Raw genomic sequence first — 15,095 nt, 5'->3', positions numbered from 1 at the left:
GGAGGGGCATAGAGAGAGGGAAAGAGAGTATCCCAAGCAGGTTCCATACTGTCAGTACAGAATCCAGCGTGGGGCTTGAACTCATGAACTGTGAGATAATGACTTGAGCCCAAATCAAGAGTCGGACGCTTAACCAACTGAGCCACCCAGGCACCCTTATAATTTTTCTCTTTTTTCTTTACTTATTGTTGTTAATCTCTTACTATGCGTAGTTTATAAATTAAACTTTCTCATAGGTATATATAGAAAAAACATAGCATGTATAGGGTTTGGTACTATCTGCGGTTTCAGGTATGTACTGAGGTTCTTGGAACACATCTCTCCCCCTCCCCCCTCCCCCCACCCTGGGAAAGGGAGACTATTGTATCTAGGATCCAGGTTATGCCACTTTCACTGCTGCTTATCTATGCAAGCTTACCGTCCCTCATAGACACAGCCTCATAACTGGTCTTTGTGCTTCTACTCTTCATCTATTCTAAGCACAAGCCATGACTCTGCTGACATGGAAGTCAAATCATGAATTCCTCTGCTGAAAACATTCTAAAGTTCTCTTCTCAAAATAAGAACCAAAGATGTTACACCTACAGTGTCCTGGGCCATCTGCCTAGGATAGCCAGCACACTCCTGCCCCAGGGTATTTGTATTTGTGACACTTGCGGCTCCCTCTGCCTAACTCCCCTTCCCCTCCTCCTTCAGGTTTCTTCGACTGTCAGCTTCTTCCCGAGGAATTCCCTGACTACCCTCCCTGAGCACAATATACCCCCCTTTCCTGCTTTACTATTTAAAACAATTTTTTTAATATTTATTTATTTTTGAGATATAGAGCATATGGTGGGGGAGGAACAGAGTCAGGAAGACACAGAATCCGAAGCAGGCTCCAGACTCTGAGCTGTCAGCACAGAGCCTGACACGGGGCTCAAACCCACAAACTGCAAGATCATGACCTTAACTGAAGTCAGGTGCTTAACCCACCCAGGCGCCCCTACTTTTCTCTGTAGCACTTACCATCTGCTCTGTGCCTGATTAGTAGTTGCTTTATTTAGAGTTCGCCCTTGTTTACCTGAAAGTAAAACTCCATGAGGGCAGGGATCATTACATGTTTGCTTTTGGCTCCATACCCAATAGGTACAACTGTCCCAAGAACAGAGTAAAAGCTAACTAAATATTGTTAAATAAATGAATGTTTACAAAAATGAAGGGAAGTAAGAGAAGGATGAAACCCTTCACTGTGAACAGTAGCTGGAAAGCATGGAAATCAAAGTATTTCAAATGTACTGTGACTAAAATGGAAACATTCTTTGTGGTTGACACTGAAAATACAGGTTGCATATATAAACCATGAAATATAGTTGTCAGGGGCCGAACTGTTCACATGTTGACGTCCTAACCCTCAGGACTCCAGAATGTGACTTTATTTGCAGATAAGGCCTTTAAAGAGGTGATGAAGTTACAATGAGGCCTTTAGGGTAGCTTTAATCCAATATGACTCCTGTCTTTATAGGAAGAGAAATGCGGGCCAGGACAGTTGCAGAGGGAAGACAGTGCAAACATGTGGAGACAAGCATCCACGAGCCCAGGAGAGGAGCTTTCGGAGGAGACAGCATTGCTGGCACCTTGATCTCAGACCTGTAGCTTCCAGAACTGTGAGAAGAAGATTTCGGCTGGTTAAGGCACCCAGGCTGTGGTACTTTGTATGCCAGCCCTAGCAGACTCGGACGACGGCATATGGCATTAATGGTAAGGAATTTTTCCTTTATCTCCAAGCTACTGTAACATTTTAGCAGGGAGGGAAGTGATCTGGGCAGAGACCTGAGTTTCAGGAAGACTGCACTGTGGTAATATGGAGGATGGTCTAGAAAAGGGAAATAAGTGGAGCCATTGAGACTGGCTGGGGCGTGTTTGCAATGGTTGGGATCTAGATCAAGTAGGAGGGAAGGGAAGAGGCAGGTACGGAACTGGGAGAACCCTCAGAGCCAAGACTATTGGGACTCAGTGACGTGTTGGGGGGTGATACTGACATCCACCACAAAACAGAATTTAGTCAAATGCAGACATTCAAAAGAGTTCAGATCATATAATTGACATGGATTTCAGTGGTCTCATACTTGAGAAAATTTCTCAGTATGGAACCTTAAGACAGGTTAAAGCAGCATTCATTGCTGCTCAAGATGTGAATAGCACTCCTTGAGAAAAGGGGCCTGCGAAAAACAGCTGCAGGCTACATCTTTTTCTTAGGGATAATATGTATTAGCATATTTAAAAATCCGAGAATTTTGCAATGAATAAACCTATTTAACTTGGCCCCCCAAAAACTATTTTCCACATTTATTTGATTATGGACCGCTTTTTTGTGAGGCACTTCCCAACCTCTGCCTAAACATGAATACTCTAGAATTTAACACAGTTTGGAAAACAGTGCTGTGTTTTGATGCACTAGAATGGCTCCAAAAATGAACAGAGAAGCTTTGTATGGGTCATTTCTATTTCCAATAACAAAACTAATCAACATTGTCTTAACACACTGGCAGAATAAACTTATTAAAGGAATACAGTTTGGTTTTCCTGTAGCCTAATTATTACCAGATTCAAAAAGAAAATTCAGAATCTTTTGAAAGTACCACTAATTCTTTCACATCCCTAAAGACAAACTAAAAGCGTCTTGAAACAACAACAACCACAACAAAATGGTATCCTGGGGACTTAAGGGGAAAGTGTAGCTCAAATGCAGAAATCTGGGAGTTTTGACTACGGTTCTTTGAATTTAGAGCAGTTACGGTCTACATTTTTCCACCTTCCACCGGTTTCTGAAACCCATGTGGCCCGTGTGCCATGACTCACATGCGATGCGCACATAGGCCTTCCTGCTCTTTGTGGTGCCCGCCGAGCTCCAGGCCACACACTGGCACCAGTAATCTTCCGGCCCAAAGAGTTCTTCCACTTGCTGGCGGGAAATTTCAATGCTCACTTCCCGGACAATGAGACCTGCCAAGAGAAAGGAAGATTGAAGTCAGGAAAAGACTGGTACTAACAACACTCAAACCATCACACCGTGTATTTCCCCCGAGTGATCCGTCTTGATGCCATAGATCAACACACCAGGTACCGTCACTGTCCACCTGTGATTTTTCCTCTGGCCCCAGTTATTGGACTCTCAACTTTTTCATTTTCTTATTTGCTATTTCAAATCTGCTTTCATCAGAAGATGAAAGTCGAACAGATCTATCACTCCACAAAATTACACCTTTTCTCAAATAGCCTGACAAACATTCACCCTCCACTGAGTTATCTTCCTTGGTTTATTCAAACATGAACTTGAATTTCACATCTCCTAAGGATGGTAACCAAATTATATAGGTTGTGGAAAGATATCTGTGTGCTGTACATAACCTTACAATAACTAAATCTTCCTAACTCTTCACATGAAATGACAGAGAATAACCTAAAACTATAATCATAAGTATATAAGTCACAAATATATATAAACACATACCACATTTTATTATAATATTGTCTGGTACCAAAAAGCTATATACAGTTTTACAACACCTTGTATAGTTTTACAGTAACTAAATCTTCCCCTAACTCTTCACATGACATGAGAATGACCTAAAACTATAATCATAAATGTATATATAAAAATATATATGCCAGGTTTTATTATAATATAAGCAATACTTTATAAATATGTGGCGATTATTTAAAACTAAGTTATTTTAATAGTTGCATTTTAGCTATTAAGGCACACTGTTTTCTTTAAAAAATACCAGCCTTAAGTTAACAAATCCCTGCTATTTTATCCAAAGAATGTGTGACTTTAAAGTTTTCATGCAAAATATTTTGAAAGCCCAAATGTTTCTCTATAATTGTAATGTAACCAAAATCCTCTGAAAGTGTCTTCCAGCTAAAATGCTCAAATAATTGGATTTTATTTTACAGCATTATGTCATCCTAAATAACAAAAAATGAGCTAAGAATCTGAGATTATCATTTTAGGAGTATTTATCTTAATGTACCTAAGCCTATTTCTTAGAGTCATTCTGCAATGTGCTTCTTTGCACTGAGCAAGAAGGATCATCTGATCAATGCACGTGGACAATTGCCAGTTTGCCTGCACACACTTTCCGTATGAGGTACCTATGGAGAGTATGGGCAGGGGCATCCTGAGGGACTAGAAGAATTTGACTGGGTTAAGTACAAGCACAGTAAGAAAGATTAAATATATTTCTTTGTACTTTCTATTCATGCATTCATTCATTCATTGCACAAATATTTAATATCAATTATAGAAAAGGTATTGCCCTAGGCACTTGTGAATCTCTGATGAGTAAGATAGTCCTTACCCTCAATGAACCTATATTATTGTGCAGAGGGTACATATTAACTACAGATTATACAATTTATTATTTAATTACAACTGTGTTCAATGCTGCAACCAAGAAGTATAGTGAAAATGAGAGTGAATAACAAGTGAACTCAACTTAGTACGAAGGATCCAACGTGAGTTAACTTGGTTAAATTATCTAAGGAGAGGGTCGGAAGATATGGGAAAACGCAGGAAAGAGAATGAGGAGATTGAGAACCCAGGAGAAGACAACTGAGCACCAGACACAGAGATGGTGGCATGAGATGAAGCTAGGGAGAAGAAAAAGATCGGTTAATATATATTCTTGTAGACCGGTGGTTCTCAAAGTGTAGCCCCGGAACAGTTTCATCAGCATCACCTGGGAACTTGTTGGAAGTCAAATTCTTGGGTCCCACTCCAGACTCAAATTGAGTACGAAACTTTGAGAGTTGAGCCCAGCAATTTTGGTTTAACAAGCACTCCAAGAATTCTGATGCATGCTACAGTTTGAGAACCACAGCTGCACTCCATGTTCAGAATTTGGGATTTCTTTCTGAAAGTCATGGACAGCATCAAAGTGTGTTAAGCATGCAGATGATGTAATCAGATGAGAATGTAAATATAAATATATATGCACACATATATATGTGTATATTTGTGTATATATAAACACATCCACATATATATGACTATGTTATGAATATGAAAAATATGAATATTAGGAATTTTTAGTTTCTAAAAGTTATGATTTATTAAACTATTTGCATGACTTCTTAGTATAGGTGACATGAATAGTACAAGAGTATTCCAGAACTTGTCCTAAAACCGAGACCATGCTCAAATGGGTCAAAGCCCTCAGGAAAAATAAGGAACACTCAATATAAATGGATGCTGTTCCACTAGGGAAATAAGCAATATTTTCTATCAGGAACTGCAGGGACTTGAGTCATAGAAACAACTAAGTCCTTAGATCCACTCAAGAGCCCCTGAACTGAAATGAAGCCCAGGAAAGTGAATTTTATAAGCCAAGGCAGGGCAAGATCCTGAAGTGGCAACTCTGTGGCCAAAAATGTATTAAATATATTTAAAGTTATTGTTTAAAGTCTTGGAAATTAGTATCCTTTATGCTTATACAGTGATCAGTTTAAAAAAAATTTTTAATGTTTATTCATTTTTTGAGAGAGAGAGAGAGAGAGAGAGCGCGCATCAGTGGGTGAGAGGCAGAGAGAAGGAGACACAGGATCTGAAGCAGGCTCCAGGCTCTGAGCTGTCAGCACAGAGCCTGACATGGGGCTTGAATTCACAAATCGTGAGATCATGACCTGGCCGAAGTCGAACGCTTAACTGACTGAGCCACCCAGGCACCCCCACAGTGGTCAGTTTAAAAAGAATTTTCAAGAAACTGGCATATCTAAGTCCCTCGCTCCTCTATGAAAAGATCGGTATGTTATTTTAGTCAATGTCTAAATAATAGAACAATCTCCACAGCATAAATCCCAACTTATTAACGAATAATGCTACTTCCCTTCTTCTTTCCTAGTCTCTGCTTAGGCCCTCTCATTTCCTGTCTTACTGCAATTATTATTCTCATTTTCTGATATCTAGGAGTTCATGGAAGGATGATGGCACACAGCTTTCCCCCTCACCCCTGCCCCACCCTCCTTTTTTATTCCACTCTCTGGCATTTAATACTTTTGCCTGTTTTACTTGTTTATACCTTCTCTCTTCATGCAGAAATTCAGTTACTGGAAAGAAAACTCTTCCTTTAAAAGCTGTTGCAGTAAATTTACAGTCACCAAAGGGCTGGTAAACCTGTAGTGTGTATTTCCTCAGAACTATAACGGCTCTTTCCAAAATGCAGGGCAGCAACAAATGGGCTCAGGATATTAAAACCACATACAAATATTTTGTGTCCCAAGATGATAACATCAGGCTTTATTCCCCCTCCTTTTACTTAAAGCAATTACAGGAAACCTAATTAAATGCTAGGGGAACTTCACTAGGGCCACTGTATCCTTCAGCCCAAATAGGCTCATGGATGTTTCTGCTGACCACAAATCTGAGGCCTTTTAAGAAGCCACAGACCGACCCTCCTGCTACAGGGATTATTCATAGTATGAATGTTCTGAATTGTGTGGCTCAGGCTCCCTGTGGGTGCAGGAGTCAAACACACACCGATTTTTGTCTTCAGCTTGATAGACGCCCCATTCAGGAGGAGCTGGATTAATTTGTTGGGTATACTTGTCCTGCCACATGCCCAGAGTTTACATTCTAACTTTTGGTCAACCACACTAGAACAAGAACTGAAGCAGGAAGCCTCTAAACACTTCCAGCTTAGAATTCCCTACAATCAACTGCATTATTCAAGTTCTGAGTTACTTGGTAATGTACCATCTTTCATTACCATAGGTAAGTTCTTTACCTACGACATTCTGCTCGTCGGCCCAGAGGCTAGTGGTTTGGCTAAAAAGTAGGTAATATCCTTTCTCTTTGAAAGTAAAATTTGAAATCTGCTTGAAGTCTTGAGATGGAAAAAGCAAGCTGCCTTGAAATTTGTAATGCCATCAGCATCACTTCCAAGGCGGGTTGCTTTGAAGAGCATTTGGGAACTTGAAATTGGTTTCAGGTTACTTAAGGATGGGGGTGGAATGCTTCCTTCTACAGATTTACTCAAATACAAATGTGTATTTTCCATCACGTCTGATAAGATCAAAGATTTTCCATCAGCATTCTTCCTTTAATAGTGGCATCTCAAGGATGCATGCTGTTTGAAGTTTGCAGTGATCTGCTTTTATAAGAGGATTTATTGTGGCGTGGGAGCTAGAGTGCAGGCAAGTAATTAGCATGCTATATCAAGAAGTCTTATAATGAATATGAATATGCACTTGCTAATAGGGAATTTCAAATGATTTTAGAAATCCAGATGCAAATGCAACCCTCTTATTGGATCTTTGTGAGGCTATACATGCATATGCAATAAAATCTGGTAAATTATATGTATCCTTTATCTTTAGCATAATTTTAATTTTATAATAGTGGTCAAGCAGCACAAAGTGTTTTTCTAGAGATTATTATAAAGTGAGCACAAATGCATGACAAATCCTGTTGTATAATTATTTAAAACAGTATCTATATTCCCCCAGAAGTATAATCTGTAGTACTGTCAACAAACATTAAAAGTCCACTGTTGTCAAGAAGTATGTTATTTAATACTTTTTTTTATCTCCAGTATCTCCAGCATCCTGCTGTTCATTTATCTCATTTATTAGGTGATACTCCAAAATCATGCATCATCTCAAAAGATTTTTTAAGATGTGGTCATCACAATCTGATCAGTTCCTCTCAAACTATTTCTATTCAGATGTCCCCTCACCTACCCAGACAGGATTTTCCTTTGAAGATGATTCCAAGCCACTTATGCCCAAGTTTCCCCACACCCTACCTGCAGTGGGCCCCTGTAGTTCATAGGGGTTTTCCCTGGTGTGTATCTCATGGTCCCTATATTCCCTGGAGTCAGTGGCCCAGTTCTTCCCAGAGAAATGGGCCCCATCCCACCCACAGCTGAGGCCTCAATAAACTGACTTGGGCTTTCTCTTCCTCATGGATATGGACTGGACAGACCATCTGACTCTCCCAAAACAGACTGACCTTGTTAACAGAAGCCTTTGTGATCCCTGCTTGGACTTCTTTTTGGCCATTGCTGTTACTAATAATGGCATGGATGAACAGTCTCATCCATTTTTGTTGACTATAAGAGGCCTCTTCCTTTTATCTCTGGAGGTGACCAACCATTATTCCTGCCTCCCCACTCCTTATCCTCTTTGTCTTTTTGTAAACATAAAATTGAAATAAAGAAGTTGTTTCACACAAAACAAACAAACCAACAAATAAAATAAAATGTGGTCATCAAATCCTTGCCTTCTGATACCTCATGTATGTTTCACTTAAAAAGCATCCTAACCCCACATTAGACTTAGGTGTTATGTATACCCGAGTTGTATTTCTCATTCTTTTCAATTACTTTTTCTTTCATACAGCAAAGGGAAGGTTTGAGACATCATGTTGCATAGACCTGGCAATTCGGCTTCCTCCACACTCTCCCTGTTGGGGAAGAGCTGCAGAGGTCACTCTACCAAATCTCATTATAGTACATTCACAGGACAGAGAGTGGTGGGAAACGCATGAAGTTACAGGTAGGGATGATCTGGGATATATTACAACACTTTATTGAATTAGTGTGGTCTCTTTTTCATGCTTTCTCCCAGAGCTTAATCCTATTAGTTTTCACTAATATGATCTAAACTAAGATACATATCTGTTCTAGATGTCTTAATACAAATTAAATCACACAAAATACCAGCATTATTTAAAAGGATGTCACACCAAAAAAAAAAAAAAAACAAAACAAAAACAGAAACAAAAAAACAAACACAACAACAAAAAACCCTGAAAATTATTTCATCAGCTTGTAATTCTCACTAAAATAATCAAAATATAATAACTTGAAAGGCAGACCTTTACTACCAGGACATAGTTTTATGCTACATGAAGTCATCTGACAGTCTTTAAACTTCATCAGGAAAAGAAGACACTGTAAACACATAATTCATCAATTTTTCTCTGAAATGTGTTCCTTGGATTTTTTAATATAATATTTAATATATAAACAGTCCATCTAATTAACTAAAATTACTTTGTATAAATGGAAATTACAACTTACTGGTATATTAGATTTATTATAATTTTGTTAAAGTTACATTTATTATCTTTGTGGTCAAGATGAATTTACAAGTCAAAGAATAACATGACTGGGACTGAATGGTTCAAGGGATTTGTTTGGAAGCATTTCATACCTAGGTCATTGACTTGACTTCCTTTTTACATGATAATTTCTAGTTACTTGGTTCTGTTTGGCATTCCGTGTCCAGAGGACCTGTGTTTTGTTTTGCTATGTTTTGGTTTTGTCTAGAACTGAGAAGAAAATATTTATTGGATGGTGTGTCTGGAGTGGGGAGATTTACGGTGCTTTTAGAAAGCTATGTGACAACCATGGATAAATGCAGCTTACCTTAAAACTTGAGATGTTAACTGCAAGGTGATATTAAAATAGTTATAAATGGTACTTCCTCTGACAACATTAGCACTGCTTTCCCTTTCCTTTGCCGAAGTGTCAGGTTTTAGATGTTACAGGAGAAGCAGTCCTCCTATTTTTGATTGGACTTTCCAACCACCATCAAACTTAGAGCTGTGAGTATTAATGGTAATTGGAGTGGGGGTATGCAAAATGCTCTTTCTTACATACAGAGTGGTAATAAATTGATAGATTAATTCTACTAGCTCTGCCCGATCATTTAATTACTATTCTTAACTTTGGTGATAAAAAAAACCTGTTGAATGTCTCTTCCCAGAAGTCTTTCTGAGACCAAAATGGGAGCTGAAAAGTTTTCTCTTTTTTTTCTTAATTTTAATTTTTTTTTTTACATTTATTTATTTTTGAGAGACAGAGAGAGACAGAGCACAAGTAGGGGAGGGGCACAGAGAGAGGGAGATACAGAATCTGAAGCAGTCTCCAGGCTCTGAGCTGTCAGCACAGAGCCTGACGTGGGGCTCGAACCCACAAACCATGAGATCATGACTTGAGCTGAAGTCAGATGCTCAAACAACTGAACCACCCTGACGCCCCTAAAATTTAACTTCTACCTTGTATGTCAATGTTCTTTAGAGTACAAAGAATCAATTTTGTAAAAATATGACAGCAATTTAATTTGGGAGAACACAGAGCACGTTCCATTGAGATAGCAGATACATTACTCTTCTAAATATTTTTTGTGAAACATGAAACTTATTACATATGTATTTGAATGTATATTCCAACATTTTTCTTTAAGGTATAATTCTTAATAATTAAATCATAACTACATGCATTACTTTTTATTTTTATTTCATGCAAAACATTAGTAATTTCTTTTTTTCTCAACTAAAAACAGTTTTTTAAGTTTATTTATTTTGAGAGGAGGGTAGAGAGAGAGAGAGGGAGAGACTGCAAGCAGTGGAAGGGCAGAGAGAGAAGGAGAGAGAGAGAATCCCAACAGGCTCCACACTGTCAGAGCCCCACACAGGGCTTGAACTCACAAACTGTGAGATTATAATTTGAGCCAAAACCAAGAGTTGGACATTTAACTGAGTGAGCCACCCAGGCACACCTAGTAATTTCAATGGAAGTAATTTTACCACAATTAAAAAAAAATCTTGTCCATAAGGGTGGGGAAGAGTGCTGCGTGCATTCTGCGTGCTGCGGACACAGTGGTAAAGAAGGCAGATATGGTCTCTGTCCTTCACAATTCATTGTGGACACAGTTCTTGAGCCCCTATTTTATGCACTGTCATTTCCAACATAGCCATCGAGATGAACTCTTTATGGATCCTTTCTGATTAGTTTACTGTCTAATGCAGGAAACAAATGGGAGTTCACTGAATACAGTGACCCTGTCATATGCATTGCATATGGATCCGCACATTAACTGGCACACATATTTGTCCAGTTAATGTACGTTAAATGAATAAATGTCTTATACATAAATCACATGTAAATTTAATTGTAACTCAGAAAAGTAAAAGTAGCTAAAATTTATTGGGCATCTACCATGTGTCTTGGTTAATCTGCATAATAATCCTTGGGAATGGGTATTATTATAATACAGGTAAAGAGCAGAGGTCAGAATTTAAACAATTTTTCATGCAGCCAATGATTACCAAAATCAAGATTTAGATCCATTATTTATCTGAATCCAATGTTCCTGTTCCTTGCACTATACCAACATTCCCCAAATTGTGTCTCAAAAAAGGGTTCTTTGGTCAAATAAGTTTGGGGATTTCTGTTTACTATGTCTTCCTCTTAGAAACTCAAAATGCTAATCAGCATATTACAGGCATTGGTCAGAAGTTCTGCCATAAAAAAAGTATGTTTAATTTGGACTGCCACCACTTCCTCCAACCCTACAGTCAACATAAACACAGAGCCCCATATCATCATGTCTTTCAACATAGTTTGGCACTTTCCATATATTTATTTATTGAATAAAAGTAATCTACTATTTGGAAAATTCTGAAAACCCCCTAAATAAAGCTATAGTGAAATAGTTTCACATGGAGAGATCAGGGTAAACATGGGGAAGTGGAATATTTGAGTTTGATGCTGAAGCATGGATTGGGTTTAAAGACTTAGAGAAAAATCAAAGACACTTCAGGAGGATAGAATAGCACAAAGCCAAAGGGCACAGATGAAAAAGCATGGAGCACTACAGGGGAGAAGAGTTTACAGAAACTAACTAAAGAAGGCCATGGAATAGATAGAAGAGAAATTCATGGAGAGCCTTGATTGGCAGCTGGAGAAGTTTATTCTATGGAGTGGGGAACCTGTAAAAATGGTAAATTGGTAAAATGATGTTTATTCAAGTGACATATGCTTTAAGGAAAAATAATCTGTCTCGACTAGTAAACAAGACTAATCTGATTTACTTTTAATGGCATTTTAATCATTTTAATTTTAATTATGATTACAAAAATTGTTCTTAGATCTGTGATATTACATCAAGTCCTTAATCTTAAGAGCTTAAAAGGAATATTCTTGGTGAGCCTCTGAAAACACTGTCTGACGATGGAAACTAGCACATATGTCCAAAATAATAATTACTCACACTGTTGGGCTTTCATTTTGTACTTATCTCATGTGATTTAGAAGCAAACATTGAGATCAATCACCTCTGGATAGATTGCCACTTATAACAGTTCACACACAGTATACTGAGGACAGCTGTTCACTTGTCTTAAAAGCAATATATTTCATACTCTTTAAAAAAATTTTTTAACGTTTATTTTTGAGAGACAGAGAAAGAGAGACAGAGCATGAGTGGGAGAGGTGCAGAGAGAGGCAGAGACACGGAATCTGAAGTAGGCTCCCGGCTCTGAACTGTCAGCACAGTGCCTGATGCAGGGCTCTAAATCATGAGCTGTGAGACCACGACCTAAGCCGAAGTTGGACACTTAACCGACTGAGTCACCCAGGCACCCTGATATATTTCATGTTCTTAAGGAAACCTTTAAACCAAACTAGAAAGGATCATTAAAAAAAAATTCAACTCATCCAGGATAATTAATGTTACAACCGGGAGATTAGACAAATATTCACCTAACATACAACAACCTAGTAATTCACTTGGATTAAGAAAATAAATTCTTGTTCAATATTTACTATTTGACTTTTGGAAAGTCCTAAATTCATCAGGCCTTGGTTTCTCAACTTATAAAACAAGATAACTTTTTTGTCTTGTTGGCTTGTTGAGAAAAGAAATGGAATAACAGCTATAAAAGTAATTCAAATCTGTTAAATTATATACATGTAGTATAAAAATAACAATTATTTTGACACTATATTTTATTCACAAAATTACCATTGGAGGTACTAACATAGATTCAGGGAGGGGAGGAGTACTATGATGGGAAATTATATTAGGCACACACCCAAATGAGAAAGACATGGCTAGTTTTGGAACTTTTCAGCAGATTTGGGACAGTCAGGTCTAGGTGGGGACACCAATCACCCAGGGCAATACAGATCTGGCTCTGATATTTAGAAATGAAGTTTGAACAGCAGGAAGGAATTCTGGCGATTTGCTTTTAAGTTTCTTGTCTTTTAGCCAAGTACCCCAGGATTTTACCAATCCTCTAGGCTTCCCACTATATTAAAGTGTAGATAAAGTAAAGTTATCCTGGTAAGATGAGTGGAAAAGTCTACTTATTTCGGTAACCAGAATGCTTGCTTGGCTCATCTGTTAGAAATTCCTTATATCCATAGTGCATTATGCAAGTGAGACAGGGACATTAAGCAACTGAATGGAAATTACCAGGTAGGTTAGCACGAACTAATTTGGGGCAGAATAAGCAAACTTTTACATTTTAGTGAAGATTTAAAATTGATGAGTGCAATCACACCTTCTAGGTCTTTCTTCACTTACCAACCAGAACATGAGTTCTATCAGAGTAGAGATTTGTGTCTGTTACATGCTGTCCCTGTGGCATAGAATAATATTCAGCCTCACATTGTGAGCATACAATGAGTATTTACTGAATAAACAAAAGAAGATTTTCCCTAGGACACTATTACATACTTATTTAAAAGATATATGATTATATCAAAATATTTTTTTTTTAATTTTTTCATTTATTTTTGAGGGGAGGGAGGGGCAGAGAGAGAGGGACACACAGAATCTGAAGCAGGCTCCAGGCTCTGAGATATCAGCACAGAGTCCAATGTAGGGCTCTAACTCACAGACCATGAAATCATGACCTGAGACGAAGTCGGATGCTTAACTGACAGAGCCACCCAGGCACCTCTCCAAATATATTTTAGAGAAAAGGAACTTTCAGTCATGATGGCACTTGTACCTCCTTCCCTAGCCGGAAAGACATCATCAGACACAACTTTGAATTAAACTTTGAACTGGGTTGGCAGTCACACTGAGAATGGAGTGGGAGGAGCAGAGTTTTCACAATGGCTTTTAGGTTCTTCAAAATTATTTACAATAACTGAGTAAACACAGGTCAAGTACCAGTGAAAATATTTCTTCTTTGTCTTTTAAAGAACTCAAATATGCAAGAGTGACTCATTAATGTACAACAAGAAAGTTTAACTTGTGAAATTCCAAGTAGAAATGAAAAATATTAGCATTTCATATTTTCAAGTCAGGAGTAGGTATTTGAATGAACTGCCACTGAAATACCAATTTTCAATTTTAACTTTATATAAGAACTAAGAAATAACTGTGTTCTAATATTTTCAAAATATTTCTATATATTCTGAGATCCTTTTTCAAATCATTCTATTATCATTCCAAAAGGAGACATGATTTAATAAAAACAATGAAACCAAGTATAATACACTTAATTTTTTTTCCTTTTTTTTAAAACACAGAATGTCTCCTTGTTTTTTTTGTTGAGTCCAAGTTACATATGCTTAGTTTTTGATAAGCTTATAGGTAGAATTCCAGAAAACAATATTGATCCAGATTTGACAATAAAAGCTTATTTGTTTATTTTTAATGTTTATTTGATTTTGAGAGAGAGATACAGAGTGTGAACAGGGGAGGAGCAGATAGAGAGGGAGGCACAGAATCCAAAGCAGGCTTCAGGCTCTGAGCTGTCAGCAGAGAGCCTGACGAGGAGCTCAAACCCATGAACCATGAGATCATGACCTGAGCCAAAGTCAGACGCTTAACTAACTGAGCCACTCAGGTGCCTCCCCTCAAAGCTTATTTTTAATTAATCCTTGGCAATTAAGTTAAGTGAGAGATAACCTTTAGAGAAAGATATGGTTCAAATTCTGTTTTCTCAAGTAACTAGATGTATGACCTTGGGAAAATTCTTTTACCTCACTAAATGTCATTTTCCTCAACAGGAAAAAGGAATTAAAATTCCTAATTCAATGGGTTCTGATAAGGATTAAATGAGGTGATACATGTGAAGCTCTTTGCAGAGTTTACCCTTAATGCGAGCTAACTAACAAGATTTCCGAAGCTAGAATAATTTATGCTACGCTTTGTACTAAATAACTCTCCTCATGTCAGAGGCTTTACAAAATAAGTCCACTTTTCCATCACAACAGCCTCCAGGGCTGCTCTCCTACATGAACTTTTCTTAATGATCCAGCCTGCACCTATGTTGAATCTATATCCTCTCAACCATGGCTACTGAGCCA

The 15,095-nt window shown here is 37.9% G+C and overlaps 1 protein-coding gene across 2 annotated transcripts in view; it reads right to left on the bottom strand.

Annotated features, from left to right (window-relative positions):
• Positions 1 to 15,095, bottom strand: part of UNC5C (unc-5 netrin receptor C) — a 356,763-nt gene that overhangs the window by 122,911 nt on the left and 218,757 nt on the right. For both annotated transcript variants that reach the window (XM_027061127.2, XM_027061134.2), the window contains exon 3: positions 2,839 to 2,982. In XM_027061127.2, coding sequence (XP_026916928.1) covers positions 2,839 to 2,982 — 144 coding nt within the window. The remainder of the gene's footprint in view (positions 1 to 2,838; positions 2,983 to 15,095) is intronic.

This window comes from Acinonyx jubatus, chromosome B1, assembly GCF_027475565.1.
Source record: "Acinonyx jubatus isolate Ajub_Pintada_27869175 chromosome B1, VMU_Ajub_asm_v1.0, whole genome shotgun sequence".
NCBI classification, from domain to species: Eukaryota; Metazoa; Chordata; class Mammalia; order Carnivora; family Felidae; genus Acinonyx; species Acinonyx jubatus.
This window is presented reverse-complemented; position numbering and strand designations above follow the sequence as displayed.